The following is a 16845-nucleotide window of genomic DNA, read 5'->3' as shown; positions in this document are numbered from 1 at the left end:
ATCTGTTATTCTTCCCTGATCTACACTTTTTAACATTTGAGTTTTAGATTTTGTTTTTAGAACAACAGGCCAACAAGAGCATTGTGTAACAACAAATATGATTTTCAATATGAATATGAAATTATGAAGTGTTTGATCAATGAGGATTGTTTTTACTATGCTGTTTTTTCTTCTACCTATGTAGTAAGATTAGTGTTTGAGTAGGCTCGGTTTAGAGTTGAAAGGTAGCAGGATTGTATTTTGGATCTTTGTTTCTTGTTTCTAGGTTTGTGTTTTTTGGTTTTTGGTTTTCTGTTGCTTATCACTTTTGTTGGTTTGTAGTTTCTTTAAAGGTGTATGCCATTCTGTTTCTTTCTGGCTTGTGCTGACATTGATTTATTATTTTCAAATTCATAAACAATTTGCATTTTAGTAATTTAATAATCAAAATTTTACCCTTAAATATTAATAAATAGCACCTTTGCAATCTCTTAAGCCTAATGTAGTGCAATCAACATTTATATAAATTTATGTTTGACATTTGTTTATGAATTGAATTGAAATAAACCGATGGTGTAACGAAATTTTATATTTGTTAATTAATCACAGTTTTAACTTTTATTTACATTTTTTTTAATAATTTTTTTAATGTATAACAATTAAACCTTTTGTTTATAACCCATTTCGGAAGTATAGTGTACAAGTTTTGGCATAATCTTATACACCTATATTTGGAAACGTTGACCTTGTAGATTCAGCTATGCTATTGTATATATTATCCAAACAAGTGTCACAAAGAAGGATCGCCACTGATAATGCCTTAAAATTCCAAATTTCAAATAAAACTCTTCTATTTGCAACAGAATGCCATGGATCCAATTTCAATTTTCAAATCCTTTCAATTTCCATTATTCCATATCCTTCGCATCTTCTTCAAAATTCCTTGAGTTGGAACACTCTCTTCACTCTATGGAGTGCTTAACCATCAAAGTATGAAGTTACAAGTGTTTCTAAAATTTAAAGATGCATCTAGAAACACTTCATTGATAATTAAGAATGAACGGTACTCGAGTTTGACAACTTTTCAATTTTCGATAAAACTTTTCAATATATAAACAAACTCAACAATTTTGTTTACAATTTCATTGCTGAATATACAAAAGTTTGTTGAAACAAATGGAACAATTAGAGTTTCAAGAAGGAGAATAAGAGAGAAGGAAGATAAAACTATATCGAGAGAAAATGAGGTTTTTTTAAGTGAAGTTGCTATAAAACTGTATAACTATGTTTTGAATTACAATGCCATGCCTATTTATAGGCAACCAAATCTCAAGCCCAAAACATAAAAATTATATTTTGACTTCGACATAACAGTTATATATTGTATTTGACTATGTCGAATACAAATGACTCTATCTTGAAGCACTGAATTATTAACTTCTAACACATTCCCCTAATTCACGCTTTTAAGGTTTTTCATCCCGATGCTTCTCTTCAACTCATCAAACTTCACTTTCTTCAGAGGCTTGGTGAGTATGTCATCTAGTTGCCATTGTCTTGCAATGCTCAAGTTCAAACTTCCATTTATTTACTTGAACCTTAGGGAAATGACACCTCCTCTATATGTGCTTATTCGACCATGACGCACTAGATGATTTGCTAGTTTGATTGCTGACTTGTTATCAACAAACAACTCCATTTTATTAGGTACATGATCTTGATATGTTCGAGCAACATTTCTATCCATGCCGATTGACATGTTGCATACGACGTATCTACGCGCTCAACTTCAAAAGATGGCAAGGCCACATTTATTTGTTTTCTTGAGCTCCAAGAGATTAGAGCTCCTCCTATCATGAATATTTAGCATGCAATACTCTTCTACCTGTCTTGATCTCCACTGAAATTTGAATTAGTGTAATCATTTACCTCTACATCTGTACTGGTCTTCTTCTGTCTTGGCATCATCACACCATGATCAATCATACGTTTAATATATCTTAACACTCTCTTGATTGTAATGAGATGACATTCTTCGGATACCTCCATGAATATGCTCAACAATTCGACCCCTTGACAAATGTCTGACCTTGTAAAATTATGCTCAACATTTCCATGAATATATGATTATACTATGAATATATAATATTATATGATAAAATTATATTCTTTTTTAGACCCACTACCATATTTAGCTTAAACAAACATCTTTCCCAATAAAACATACTAAATACGATATATTTATAATATATTTAAATATCTTCTACGAATTAATGATATAAATCCGAAAATATATATTAATAATATACAATATTATTTGGTTTATAAAAGTAGATAAATTTAATTTTTATTTTTAAAATAGAATATATTTTTATTATTAAAAGCAAAATATATTTTATTTTAATTAAAAACAGAATATAATTTTTATTCAAAATAGTATATATTTTTTATTCAAAACAGTATATTCTTTGTTTATTTAAAATCCGAATATATTTTGTTTATATTATATTATTATTAAAAATAGATTATTTATTATAATATATATTAAAAATGGTATATAATATATTTATTAAAATCAGTATATATTTTTATTTTAAACAATACATTGTATGTTTATTAAAAAACAATATAATGTTAAAAGTCGATTATATTATATGTTTACTATTTTTTATTTTTTATTTTTATTTAATTCATTTTATATTTTTATTTATATTATAATATATATTAAAAACAGTCTAAACAAAATATAATTAACAATATAATATATTATTTTAGAAAATATAATCATTAATTTTTTTGGATACGAAATATTCTATTAATATATAATTTTACAATAAATATATAATATTTTATGATATGATACAATATTCTTTTTTAGACCCATTGTCATATTTAACTTAAATAAATATCTTCCTAAGTCAATTATACCCAAATTTTAATTATAGAAACAAATAAAATAAATGATATAGCTTAGCGCTTTCCTTACGAATTTTTAAATATTCACCGAATCAAAAAAATCTTTCAAAATTCAATGTATAATAAGGTAAATGAGTTTTTCTTTTGTAATTAGTATTTGAAATTAACTTTTTTGGCCACCTGTTAATGCAAATAATTGGCCACGTGAATTTAAATTTATGATTTATTGATTGTTGTTTAATCCTTTATTCCTTTTTAGTGTATGTTTTTAAAATTATAGAAGGATATTATACGGTGTTTATATCTATAGATTTGTAATTGATTGATAGTTGATGGTATGAGCTTTTTTTTTTAATTTATAAATTGAGGATTTTAAGAATATAAAATACAAAAAAAAAAAACAACTAAATTTCTATGAGTCAAATTTCTACATAAATAATATATTTATATTATTTTTCTCTCAACATATTTAATGTTATTTACAATTTAAATAAAATATAATTTTTTAATTATTATATTTTCATTTATTAAGGATCTAATTTTAAAGAGTTAAAAAGTAATATACGGATAGTGTAAACTGTCATGAAAATGGAGTATTATTTAGCCATATTATTTAAAGATAATAGTATGATTGACACATGAGTGTGATTATTTGAAAGTGTATATCTATCATTATCAAAATTGATGAGAAGGATCTTCAAATTATTTGGGAGGAGAGTAAACCAATCAATATTTACTTATAAATATTCTATACACTTTTTTAATCCAAAACCGTAAAACAGATTCAACCATCTTCTACGTTACTTTACTACACAACAAGAAATAGACACCCATAAATTTGGTATCTCATTTTACCCTCAATCTTTTGATTATTTCATTTGTTTTTCAATGATCAACTATATAAATGATGATATTGCTTTTTCCATTCTATCAAAACTGTCTTTCAAATCTTTCAAGCGGTTTGAATGCGTGCGTAAGTCATGGTCTCTCTTATCTGATAATCCTACTTTCGTGAATCTGTATCGCCGCAATTTCTTGTCCAAATGTTCTTACGACGATGACACATCTCTAATCCTACATCTCCATTATCCCGAGAAATTTTATTCTCTTTCCGGTGAGGGTTTTGCGAATATGGTCAAGCTAGATTGGCCGGATCTAAATGATGAGTTGAAATTTCTTAGTTTTAGCTGTGTTAATGGCATACTTTGTTTTGAAGTACCTCGTAAAAACAAGTTTATATTGTGGAACCCGGCTATCAATGAATTGAAGGTCATTCCTCCGAGCCCTTTTGAGTTATTTTTATCACCTGCTATCCGTAATTTTGATGCTGCGGTTACTTTTATTATTGATCCTGATCTTCATGGATTTGGTTATGACTGTGTTGGAAACGACTATAAGTTGATTCGTAAAACATATATTATTCCTGATTTTCATACTGAAAGGCCATCTGAAAGAGATCTATTATTAGTGCAAGATAAATCATTAGACCCTTTTTGGGAGATTTATAGCTTAAAAAATAATTCTTGGAAGAAACTCGACATTGATATGCCTACTTTTCTTGGTTTTTGGGAGACTCTTCGTGTATACATGGACGGAATATGTCATTGGTTGAATTTAAATGAAAAATATAATTTTGACAGGGCATTTTTAATATCGTTTGACTTGAGCAGTGAGGTGTTCATTAGCACGCCTATTCCCTCGTACGTCGAAGAGGCATGGACAGAACTGTCGGTGTTAAACGAATCCATTGCCTTATTCACTCATCATAAGAATATTGGTACTTTTGACATTTCAGTTTTAGGTGAATTGGGTGTTGAAGAATCATGGTTCAAACTCTTTACTGTTGGGCCGCTCCCTTGCTTTGAGAGGCTCCTTTCCTTTGAGATTTTCGGGGTGGGAAAGAACGGCGAAATATTCTTCAAAAACAATGACTCTGAATTAGGTTGGTTTGATTTAAATACCAACAGGATTAACCGGCTTTGTTTTAAAGCAGAAGAATTTGATCATAGATGTCAAATAGTAGTTTACAACAAAAGTATGCTTTCATTAGTAGCAATAAGCAATTAATTGTGTTTTGTATAATAGCTAATAGAATTTATCTTACTTACAAATTGGTTTGTTGGTCGTTGCAGATGCCGTGATTATTATATTATTGTAAAAAATGACAATTTGATCATATGAATCATGCTTTATCATTTTTACTTTGATAGTTTCCTTCTTTTCATTAGCAAATCGATTTCGTTTATATTTTATTTGTATGAGCGAATTTTATGTAAAAATAACATATAGTTGGAAAATTTGATAATTTATTAAGTAACAAATCCGTATTGGGGATGTTTTATCTTAATTCCTGCAAGCTTCTGCATTTTTTACCTGTGATAACTGTTATGGTATGTCTGTATATTGCTGGTCTATGTCTGTATTGTGACCGAAACCAGAAGTTCAAATACTTTGGATAAGTTAGTAGCAATGTAATTGTAAAAGTTTTATTTTAACAATGAAGGTTATTACTGAATTCTAAGGCTTAATCATAATTTTGTTTAGTCTATAGTTTATTGTCAACATATGAATATAGAATTTGTTTTGTTTTTGAATGATAAATGCATTGAGGTATTGCAGTTATTAATCATATAATGTGCTTGACAACTTCTCTTTCTCTTCTATATTGATTTGTTAATGGATCTTCTATATTGATTTGTTAATGGCTTAATGCGGCTGCTGAGAAACAAAATAGTTGAGATGTTAAGTTATTTTGTTTTTGCCAATGAATTGAAATAAATGTTCGAGTTTATAATAAATAAAAGGAAATTCTTAAACTTATTACTATTGACAGTTCCTTTGCTGAGTTTTTTTGAAGACATATTTGTTTCAACATAGTTGGAATATGAATTGATGTCTCAGTCTCACATCATATCCTGCTATGATCTACAATTTTTAATATTAAGTTGTAAATTTTGTTTCTAGAGCAACAAGAGCAACTAATAAGGAAAATCATTTCATCTTACGATATCACTTTCAACGATAGTCCCAAAGTTTGATAAGTCAAAAGTAGTTAAAGGGAGACAACTATAAAGCATGACCTCGTTTACTTAGATCCACCATTCGAGTAAGTAAGAAATTTGACTTTGTTGATGGACATTGAAGAAAAATTCTCCATTGTGAATGGACCTCGTGTTCAACAACTCAAAATTAGACCAGTTGAATGCAAACATAAAGGTTTAACCATTGTGGCATACTACACTAAACTGCAGAAGTTGTGGGAAGAGTTAACAAACTATGACCATCCCTACATGCAAGTGTGGGCATTGTACTTGAAATCTCAGTTCCACATTGAGAAAGAAGCATAAGGAGGAGAAACTTCTTCAATTTCTCATGGAATTAGATAATAGTGTCTTTATGGGACAACTCGAACCAATCCGCTTGCTCAAGAAACTCTTCCTACACTAAGCAAAGCATATGAAACACTGGTCCAAGAATAACGATTGGACACGATGAGTCCTGTGGCAGAAGAATACAGTGAAGTGATGGAATTCGTAGTACAATCTAACTTCAAGTGTAAGAAAAAGGAGGATTGTGCAGTCATTGTAATCGAAATGGGCATGACTCAAACAATTTTTTTGAGTCATAAAATACCATGATTGGTAGGGAGTTCAATAACAAAGGGATCCCAATGTGAAATGTTAGAAGAATCCAACAATAAAATGTGTGGACCTGCTGTTAAGGCTCAAGTAGCACAAGCAAACCGGCGTGCAAAAGATGCAACAGTGTGCCAATTTTAAAGTTCTAGTTACTGATATAAAACTTACCAGTGATCAATTACAAACAATAATCAATCTTCTTAACAATGTTAATTGTGTGCAATAGATAAGCTCAATAGTAAGTGTTTGTGTAGTTTATTGTTGGACTCTCAAATGGTGAAGAAACAGTGGCAACCTAGAAGAAAATGTATTGCTTAATAAAACGTTGTACTAAGAAATGTTTTGTGCCCACTTTGCAGTGCAATTTGATTTCAGTATATCAACTACTTGAAGATAAATTTGATTTAAGTACATCAATTACTTGAAGATATTGATTACGAATTCCACCTAACCAATTTTGTCTCCTATAAGACCCTATCGCAAATGTGCAAATGTGTCTTTGTGGGCTACCCATACAACACCAAAAGATGGTGCATGTATGACTTAATCCATTAATTATCAAATATAACATATAAAAATATGAGTTGAATTAAATAAATAAAAAAATTAAATTGATTCATACAAAATCCATTAATTTCTCATTCCCACATTAAATACATATTACTATATTAGGTGCTATTTTGTCAAGACGTTAAAATATTTAAAATAAATGCTTTCATCAAGTAAAGAAAAAACAAATTGATTATTATGAACAATTTCCAGCTTGAGAAAAAGAAAATTGTTTATAAATTACATGCATACATCTTAGCTGGAATCTAGCACAAACTGGACCCACCCACATTACCCACACACTTTCACACCGACAACAATCCCAATCAAATAAATCATAAAACAAACCATTATAATAAATAAATACAAAACAGAACCGAAAATTGTATTTTTTTTTAAATAAAAAAAACAACAACAGTGCACCCAACACGTTAGTGCCACCGTGCTATTTTATTTCCTTCACAAACAAAATAAAAAAAATAAAAACAAAAATAAAAAAAATGAATATCTATCACAATTTGACCATAGCTTTCATGTGTAGTAGTTTTGCATCCACCGACACTTCACTTTCTTTTTTGGTCAATTAATTTATAACCAATTATTAAACCAAAGCTCCAATAATCAAACTGAAAATTACCATAACGAATCTCAACCCTTGATTTAATCCACTCACTCCGCTATTATCATCAGCCGCTTTCTGATCATCGGAATCTGAATCCGCATCCGGTCCATCTGCCGGTGAGTCCGCCTCGTCATCCGCCGGCGCCTTACCTTTCTTCGTGCTCTTCTTCTTCTTCGCCGCCTTCGGTGACTCAGCCGGTGCTAAATCTTCCTTAACTCCCTTAAACAACTCTCTCGGCATCAAAACCTTGTTGATCTTGTACACCACGAACGGATCTTGATCGATCAGTGTTCCGATAATGTTCGCGGTGTTAACCTTGGTTTCAATGTTAACGTCTTCACCGTCGTTTTGGACGGTGAAATCGTATTTGTTAGCACCTTCTGTTGCTAACGTGTTCATTATACCGTTGCTAGATTTTAGCATCTGTAACGATTGGTAAACGGGAACTCCGTGGTATAAGAGAAGTGAGACTTTCTTTGCGTCGGTTAGGTTTTTGTATTTTGCGGCGAAACCGTTGACGGCGGAGTCGGTTGGACAGAAAACGGTTAAACCGCCGTCTACGGTGTCTTTGAAAGTTGGAAGAGCTTTTGAGACGCGGAGCAAATCGGCGAAGGCTTTGCAGCCTTGTTTTGACATGATTGAGATTAGATCGATATCGCTCGGAGATGCCGTCGGTGCTTCGGCGTCGGCGGAGCTTAGAGGTTGACTGATTTGAAGTACGGAGATGACGTAAGGAAGTTCTTCAACTGATTTCACGTAGAATGAATGTAGGCCGTCGTTGTCTTCGGCGGCGAAACCGACTTTACCGCCTTTGAGATTGGTTACATTGACGTAACCGGCTGTTCCGGCGGCGGCTCCGGTGGCTTGAAACATGGATGAAACGAGAGTTGTTCCGTTGGTGATTTGGTGGAGTTTTTTGGCGCCGAAGTAGTCGACTAGGACGTGGAGGGAGAGGACGTTTTTGAGAGTGGTGATGGAGAGGTGTTTGTCGAGGAGGGACGACATGGCGGCATTGTCGATGGCGAGGATTGTGATGGTTTGACGGCGGTTGATTTCGTCGGCGAGGTGAGTGATGGTGAGGTAGTGGTTGAAGGTGGAGAAACCAGGGTGTTTGGCGAGAATGCGGGTGATGTTGTGGCTGCCGGAGGTGGCGGCAGCGGCGGTGGTTGAATGGATAAGTGATATTATTAGTGTGAGAGAGAAAAGGACAAGTGGTGCTAGTTGCTTCCTCATTTTGGAGAAGTTGTTGAAAATAATGGAAGCAACTAACTAAGTAAGGAGGGAAGTGAAGAGTGGTATCAATGTGTATTTATGTATGTATATGTATATATTTTTATAATAATGTCTATAACCATATGATTATTTTTATTATTATGCTAGCCATCTCATATTAGAGAATTTACATATTTAAAATAGAATATGATTCACTACAATTACTGCTACATGCATTCACTAAGATAGAAAACTTTTGACGGTGTGATCGAGATCGAACGGTTTAAATTAGATTTAAAACAATTGAGATTGAAGGTCTAAATTAAACTTTAAAATAATATAAATAGCAAAGGTCTTAATATAATAAATTTTATAAAAAATTAGAAGGCGAATGAACAACAATCACTACGATTACTCTTTTTTTTATAGCAAAATTAATTTTTAAAATCATGTCTATCGATCTAAGAGATATAACATTGATATGAATAAGATTTTGGATTTTCTGTAAAAGATAAATGCTAAGAAACAAAAAAAATGTGAAACGAAAATGATATGAAATAGCAATGATTGTTGAAACATGTTTTCTTTTATGTTTGACTATTTTACTTGAAGATGTTTTAAGAGTATAAAACCTCTATTTTCTAGTCTGATCAATGAAAATTTTCAGTCAAATCTAAAATATATGTTTCCTTCTTACTCATTCATACATTAGAGTATCTACTAACTTAAATGTCGATGTGCATTTATTTTAGTTAATCAAAAAATTTACAAATATTTCTTTTGTCACAAATATTCCAACCTATCAAAATATATTAAATAGAATATTTCTAACTAAAAAAAATCATATTGATATTTGATATTTGATGTTTACAAACATTAAATTTATTCAAACACACCTCATCAAAATCCAACGGTAAGACACCCTTTGATAATCTTAATGTTTAGTGCAAATTAGTGCAAAGAATTTAAATTTATTAAAATTGTGTATGGTTTGTGTAGTGACAAATAATGCCAGTTGGTATTTGGTGGTTAGGGGACCCATGAAAGATTGGAAGATTGTAATTATTTGAGCATAATATAAAGACCAACAAGATGCAGCTTTCACTCTTTCATTTCAAAGAATAGGTAAATTTGCATCCCACCGACACTTTTCGACCCCACACGTTGGTGTTTCTTAAAAAAACATACTATTTTCTGTTACTCTTGGGTTAATTTAGTTTAGAGATTGGGACAATGATTAATTTAACTGTTTAACCGACAACTATTAAGGTCCCTCTAATTAAACCATGTCTTGAGGTCAAAGTCATATGTTTCAAATCAAGGACAGTGTCAGTAAACAATGGACATACACGATGGCTAAAGTAATTGCAATACTAAGTTCTTGAGTTTCATTGGTTATTATTTGTACATTTTACACCTTACCTAACGACAAATGATGAGATAATTGATCATTAACGATGTGTTTGCAACTTGAAAGCTTATAGCTAGAACGGGTTGAAATATAAAAGACATTAAAGAAAGTATCAATTTCTTCTCTACCAACACAAAATATAACCTATTAAGGATTAACACATATTTGAGTTGACTCAAACAAAATTGAATCAAAATCATATATTTGACATTGTGCATGTTTGGTTTGGCTTTTGAAAAGGCCAAAAGCAATTCTAGAGGTGTAGAATCAATTCTGTGTGATTTTAAGATGTTTGGTTTGACAAAAGTAGAATTGATTCTGTCTCCAGAATTGATTCTACTTGAAGCTAGAATTTGTAGCTTCTGTCTCCAGAATTGATTCTGGATGATTTTTACACTGTAATTTATTATTCAACTCACTTTTACAAAAATGTATCCAAACATAAATCAATTCTGTTAAACTCAATTCTGCTAGAATCAATTCTACCAAATTCAATTCTACTAGAATCAATTCTGTCAACCGCCAATCCAAATACACCCATTATCTCGTATCCACCATGAAGTTATTAAGAGGTGAATGTAAGTCCAAACACATATTAAAATTTAATTATGTTTCAACTTATGGTTTTAGATGTGAATGTATATTCAAACACATATTAAGATTTTGTTTTGATATAAGTTATGGTTTAAGAAGAAAATATACATCAAAATATATACTAGTATTAGGATTTAATTTTGATTCAACTTATAATTTAATGGAACGAGTTTTTGATAAGTTGAATCTAATGTAATATGGTATTTATGTATTTAAAACTTGATATTGTTCATGCTAAATAAATAATTGAATTAATTAAATAGTAAAGTAAATGTCACGGGTTTTTAAGTGCTTTAATTGCAACATCTATGTCCTATGAACAAATGGGTTTGTCCTTAAGCTTTCATCATGTGAAACTAGAGATTTGAATAAAAAACGACATCTTGGACTTGAAATTTTTGCTTAGCGACAATAACACTTCAATGGACAAACTTGTGTAATGATAGGATTCAATTTAATATCTAAAAAACAGTAAATAAACAGGGAAAAGATTGTGTAAGAAAGCTCTGATTTTTATTAAGCTACTAGAGTTCAAATGGGATCTAGTAGTACAAGCTAAAAGCAGAAAGCTTAGAAATTGCAGAAAAAAAGATAGAAATGACAGAGGCTCTTAGAGAGGCCTATTACTCTCCCAAGTGGATATTCCACTACTCAATTTCTGCCTATCTGACTCACAATCATTACTGCTATTTATTTGCAAACCTAGTACTATTTGTCCACTCACAGCTGGACACCTGGCTCTGCCATGTGCTGTCCTAACAACCTTTGTCTCATATGCCAGCTGTCTTTTTTTTTTTTTTCTCTCTCTCTCTTGCGGGTCCTTTGGTAAACTTTTCCAAATCTACCAATTCTCCCCCCTTCAAAATTCTCCTTGACCTCAAGGAGAAATTCTGGAAATTCAGCCTGCAGTTTGTCCACACTCTCCCATGAATTTTTAAACTCAGGCAAGCCCTTCCATTGAACCAATGCCTCTAGTCCACCCTGCTCATTTTTTCTCTGTTCCAGAATCTTCTCAGGGACTGGTTCCAGATGCCAATCTTCATTGATGCACACAGGTAAAGGCTGTGTTGCCACAGAAGGTGATACAGCTTTCTTGAGCAATGAAGCATGGAACACAGGATGCACCCTAGTGTCCTCTGGCAGCTTTAATTTATAAGCTGCTGCACCAATTTTTTGTATTGTTTCATAGGGACCATAATACCTTGGGCTAAGTTTTTTATTCAACCTTTTAGCCAATTTCCTCATTTTATAAGGCTGGATTTTCAGAAAAACACTCTCTCCAACCTCATACCCCACAGCCCTTCTATGTTTGTTTGCTTGACTCCTCATGACATCTTGAGCTCTAAGCAATTGCTCCTGCAGTTCCCTCAAAACCACATTCCTCTCGGCAGTCAATTTATTCACTTCATCTATTGCTGATGAAGGAGTATCCCCTCTTATCAACACAGGAGGCCTTCTCCCATACAATGCCTCAAAAGGCTTCAAAAGTTTCTCCCATTCCTCCTGCCCCCCTGTTTCCTTCAATGCTTCTGGTTCCCTAGAGTGCACATAGAATCCTACATCTTCATCTCTTAAATTTCTGAGCATAGCCTTCCAATTTGATTGCCTAACACATAAGGCAGAATCTCCTTTGATTTCATATGCCAAACCCTCTTTCTCCCATTTTAAACTGAGCTCTCCAAAGTTGGCTTCAATCTTCCCCAAACTCGCTAGCCAATCCATGCCTAACACCAATTCAGTACCACCTAACTCCATCATGAAAAAATGTTGACTGAATTTCACTCCCTGCATATTGAATTCCAGCCCCTCACACACTCCTTGATTTTTCACCTTCTCTCCATTTCCTACTTCAATCACATAAGTAGGAGTTTCCACTATTTTCACAGCTAGCTCTGCTGCCACTTTTGGGTCAATAAAATTGCTGGTAGCCCCTGAATCTATTAAAGTCAGCAGCTTCTTCCCCTTCACTTCCACCCATACCTTGAAAGATTTGTTAGAAGTGAACCCATCCCTACTCTGCATAGATAATTGCAGAGTCTGCAGCTCTTTTACCCTATCTGCTACTGCCATATGGTTTTCTTCTAACCTCTCTACCTCTACCTCTTCCTCACTACTGTCTTCACACAGCTTCAAGCTCATATGTTTAAATTTGCAAACATGTTCCCTATTCCACTTGTCTCCACATTTGAAACAAAGCCCTTTCTTGCTCCTTTCCTCCAGCTCTGCAGGGTCCAGCCTTCGACCCTTTCCTTTGTCCATTCCTCCTCCTTGATTCTTCTCACTTTCCTTCTTAGATCCTCCAGCCTCTGCAGGATCTTTCAATCTGAAAGTGCCTCCCCTATCTTTCCATGAGCTACCCTTCTTTGTGACAACCTCATTTTTTTCCTCAATTAATAGGGCTCTGTCCATCAACTCAGCTAAATCCTGGCTTTCATGGAGCTTCAACTCAGCCTGGATCTCATCCTTGAGTCCATTCAGAAAAATGGAGTCTAGCATGATTCGTTCCTCCCTCCTCAAAGGTGCCACCATCATTTCAAATTTCTCTCTATACTCTCCTACTGAGCCTTTCTGTTTCAGACTCAATAATGGTCCCAAAGGGTTGTGCAGCAACCCTGGTTGAAAACGTCTCATCACGGCTATCTTGAATTCCTCCCACGTTTTCAAAGATGTTTGTTCTTCCCACCATTGGTACCAATTTAGGGCCCTATCCTCCATTGCCATCATTGCTACATCTAGTTTGTCCTTTGTCCTAACTTCGTTCAACAGGAAGTATCGTTCTATCTTCACCAGCCAACCATAAGCATCCTCACCTTTGAACAACGGAATCTCCAGTCTCCTTCGACTTCCAAAGAATCGTGAACGACCCTCACCTCTATTTCGCCGGTAACGGTGTTGCGATTCGCGTGAGAGGGAGCTTCTGTCGCTCTCTTCTTCCTCTTCTTCGTCGTACCCACCCCTTGGTGGGCGTCCGTTTCTTCCATGGTTTCGCCGTGGTTGTTCTAAGATTATCTGACGGATTTGCTCAGCTGTAACGTGCGGCCTCGCCTGCTGCTCCAACACCATCAGGCGAATCTGTTCCAACGTTCCTTCGAAAGTGTTCATCCTTTGCTCTACTGAGTCGACTCTGTTTTCCATCTCACTACGAGTAACAACCATCCACTGTGTTCTTCGAACCAAGGCTCTAGATACCAAATTGATAGGATTCAATTTAATATCTAAAAAACAGTAAATAAACAGGGAAAAGATTGTGTAAGAAAGCTCTGATTTTTATTAAGCTACTAGAGTTCAAATGGGATCTAGTAGTACAAGCTAAAAGCAGAAAGCTTAGAAATTGCAGAAAAAAAGATAGAAATGACAGAGGCTCTTAGAGAGGCCTATTACTCTCCCAAGTGGATATTCCACTACTCAATTTCTGCCTATCTGACTCACAATCATTACTGCTATTTATTTGCAAACCTAGTACTATTTGTCCACTCACAGCTGGACACCTGGCTCTGCCATGTGCTGTCCTAACAACCTTTGTCTCATATGCCAGCTGTCTTTTTTTTTTTTTTCTCTCTCTCTCTTGCGGGTCCTTTGGTAAACTTTTCCAAATCTACCATGTAAACTCAGGAAATAAAATGTCAGTGAAGTTTTCCCTTAGAGAGTGGATGATTTCGCTTAGTGAAAGTCTTGCAGAATCTCAAATCTTTTTCTTTTTGTACCTATTTTAGAGAAATATAATTTGCATATAGGAAAATCTAAAGCTAAAAAGTTGGGTTGCCTCCTAATAAGTGCATGTTTAACGTCATTAGTTCAACTCATGTATTAGGGTTCTTTAATATATCCTCTTTTCTTCTTCCTATTTTCTATTATGAATTTGAGATAAGAAAACAATTTCTCTAAGGCTTTATATAATGGTGTATTTTTCTGCAATATTTTGAGAATATCTAAAAATCTTGAGAATTGTTTTTTATTTTTGGTTGGAGTCTATGAATAAGGCAGATTTTGAGTAGGTGGATTTTAAAAAAATTTCTCCCATGTTCTTTGGTCTTTCACACTAAAAAAATAACAAGAGAAGCTATAAAATTTTTGTAGCATAATGTAAAAGAGTGTGCATCACAATGCACTAATTAAATTCCCCCACATTTAAATTTTTGCACTCCGAGCAAAGCTCTAAATTTAAAACTCAAAATTCAAAATAGAATAAAAACAAAAAACGAGAACAAAACATGCAATTTTAAAGACTTTTAGGATCACAACAGTGTAAGCAAAATTTTCATCCAAAGCTTTAAGGAATATGACGATAATTAGTAACTTCTTGTGACAATCAATGCAAATAAGAGGATAATTTACCAAAGAATACATCAAAATTGGCAAGATTCTCACAAGATATAAATTCTCTCAACTCTCAAGAGTTTAGGTTATCTATTCACAAGTTAACACTACCATAAGCTTGAAAAAACTCTAACATCCACACTTGAAATACAAGCACACACTAGTAGAAATTTGGCCTACGGCCACGCTAAAATTGTCCACAGCTCAGAAACTGTGGCCACATATATGATTTGGCCATGGTTATCAAAGCGTAGACGTATGTTATAGAATATTGAATCCGGAGTGTAAAACTGTGGCCTGTACTTCAACTATCTACGGTTATTTAACTGCATATATTTTAAGCCACAAAGTAAAACCGCGGCCTATAATTTTGACTTCAAACTGCAGCCCAAGCCCAAAAAATTATACCCCGCCAGATTATCCCTCTTTTATTTTTAGTTTCCCTCTTTTATTTTTAGTTTCCCTCTCTTAATTATTTTCTTTTCTAATTTATTAAATTAAAAAAAATTAAAAACATAAATTCAATAAATTATCTGTTCATTACGCTTTATCTATGGAAACCCTAAATCGAGTGTTCTCCGCCTCTTTGTTTCAAACTGGTCTCTCCGGTCTCTCCTCACTCTTCTTCTCTCGACAAACACGAAACAGAGCAACATAATGCTCAGGTATACACTTCTCTATCCCCTTTCCTCTCAAACAAACCCTTCTCCAAAACCTTCCATTGAAACCCTTTCCAACGACCATCCCCTTCTTTCCATTGATTAAACCCTTTCCAAAACCTAAACGGAAGAAGCCATTTCAAATACTGACCCTTTCAAAATTCCATATGCTGCAACCACAACACCACCACCACCGTCGTTGCTCACTCACCTCCACACGGACGTCGCTCACTCACTTACCACCATGACCGTTACTCACTCACCACCACCACCATCGTAATAAATACTGATTCGATTTTCTCTTGTAACTTCTTTCTTTCTCTATTTTAGTATCTATGTTTTTGGCATTGATCTATGTACTCCTATCATCACTCATATTGAATAATGAATCCACTTTGATTTATGCACTATTTTCAAGTTTATTCAGATTTGTAATGGTTTAGCTTGGCTGAAGTTTTGACATGGAGAGAGAGGAATAATAATACCATTTGATTTAAGGTTGTTTTTGTTTGCAAGGTTTGTTGTATTTTGTTCATTGTTAGAGTTTTGTTTTTGTAAGTTTTGCTATTTAGGGTTTCAAATACCAATTTTAGTTTTGATTCAGTATCTGGATGTGTCATCTGACACTAGTTCTTTGTTTTGATTTATCTGCAGTTTTTGAAGAGGGCTTGTTGTTTTGATCAATGCCATAGTGGCATGGAAGGGCAATGTAAGAAACTTCAAAATTAAGTGTTGTCTATGATTCACATTTGTTTTTTGTTTTCAATTGTGTGTTATTTTGAATTAAGTGTTTTGTTTTGATTTTCTGGTTTCTTGTTCTTACAAGTTGTAGTTTGTAAGAAACATGAAGTGGAATTGTTACTTTGTTAACTCTTTTTCAAACTCAGAAACCATATGTAACAGCGATTATTGGTTGTCATGCAGTTTGTACCCCATGAAATGAAAGAA

General features: G+C 33.4%; 2 protein-coding genes across 2 annotated transcripts; one reads left to right on the top strand and one right to left on the bottom strand.

Moving 5' to 3' along the window:
• Window positions 1-3689: 3689 nt before the first annotated feature.
• LOC131617733 (putative F-box protein At3g16210) lies at window positions 3690-5029 on the top strand. Its single transcript, XM_058888988.1, has one exon. The coding sequence runs from the start codon at window positions 3784-3786 to the stop codon at window positions 4960-4962; it is 1179 nt and encodes a 392-aa protein (XP_058744971.1). The 5' UTR covers window positions 3690-3783; the 3' UTR covers window positions 4963-5029.
• A 2227-nt stretch (window positions 5030-7256) lies between these two features.
• Window positions 7257-9009, bottom strand: LOC131615632 (fasciclin-like arabinogalactan protein 2). The gene has a single exon (XM_058886772.1). It carries the CDS (start codon window positions 8935-8937, stop codon window positions 7684-7686), a length of 1254 nt encoding a protein of 417 aa, XP_058742755.1. The 5' UTR covers window positions 8938-9009; the 3' UTR covers window positions 7257-7683.
• Window positions 9010-16845: the final 7836 nt, after the last annotated feature.

This window comes from Vicia villosa, linkage group LG7, assembly GCF_029867415.1.
Source record: "Vicia villosa cultivar HV-30 ecotype Madison, WI linkage group LG7, Vvil1.0, whole genome shotgun sequence".
Lineage (NCBI taxonomy): Eukaryota > Viridiplantae > Streptophyta > Magnoliopsida > Fabales > Fabaceae > Vicia > Vicia villosa.
Note: the sequence above shows the minus strand (reverse complement) of the source record. Positions and strands in the feature narration are given on the sequence as shown.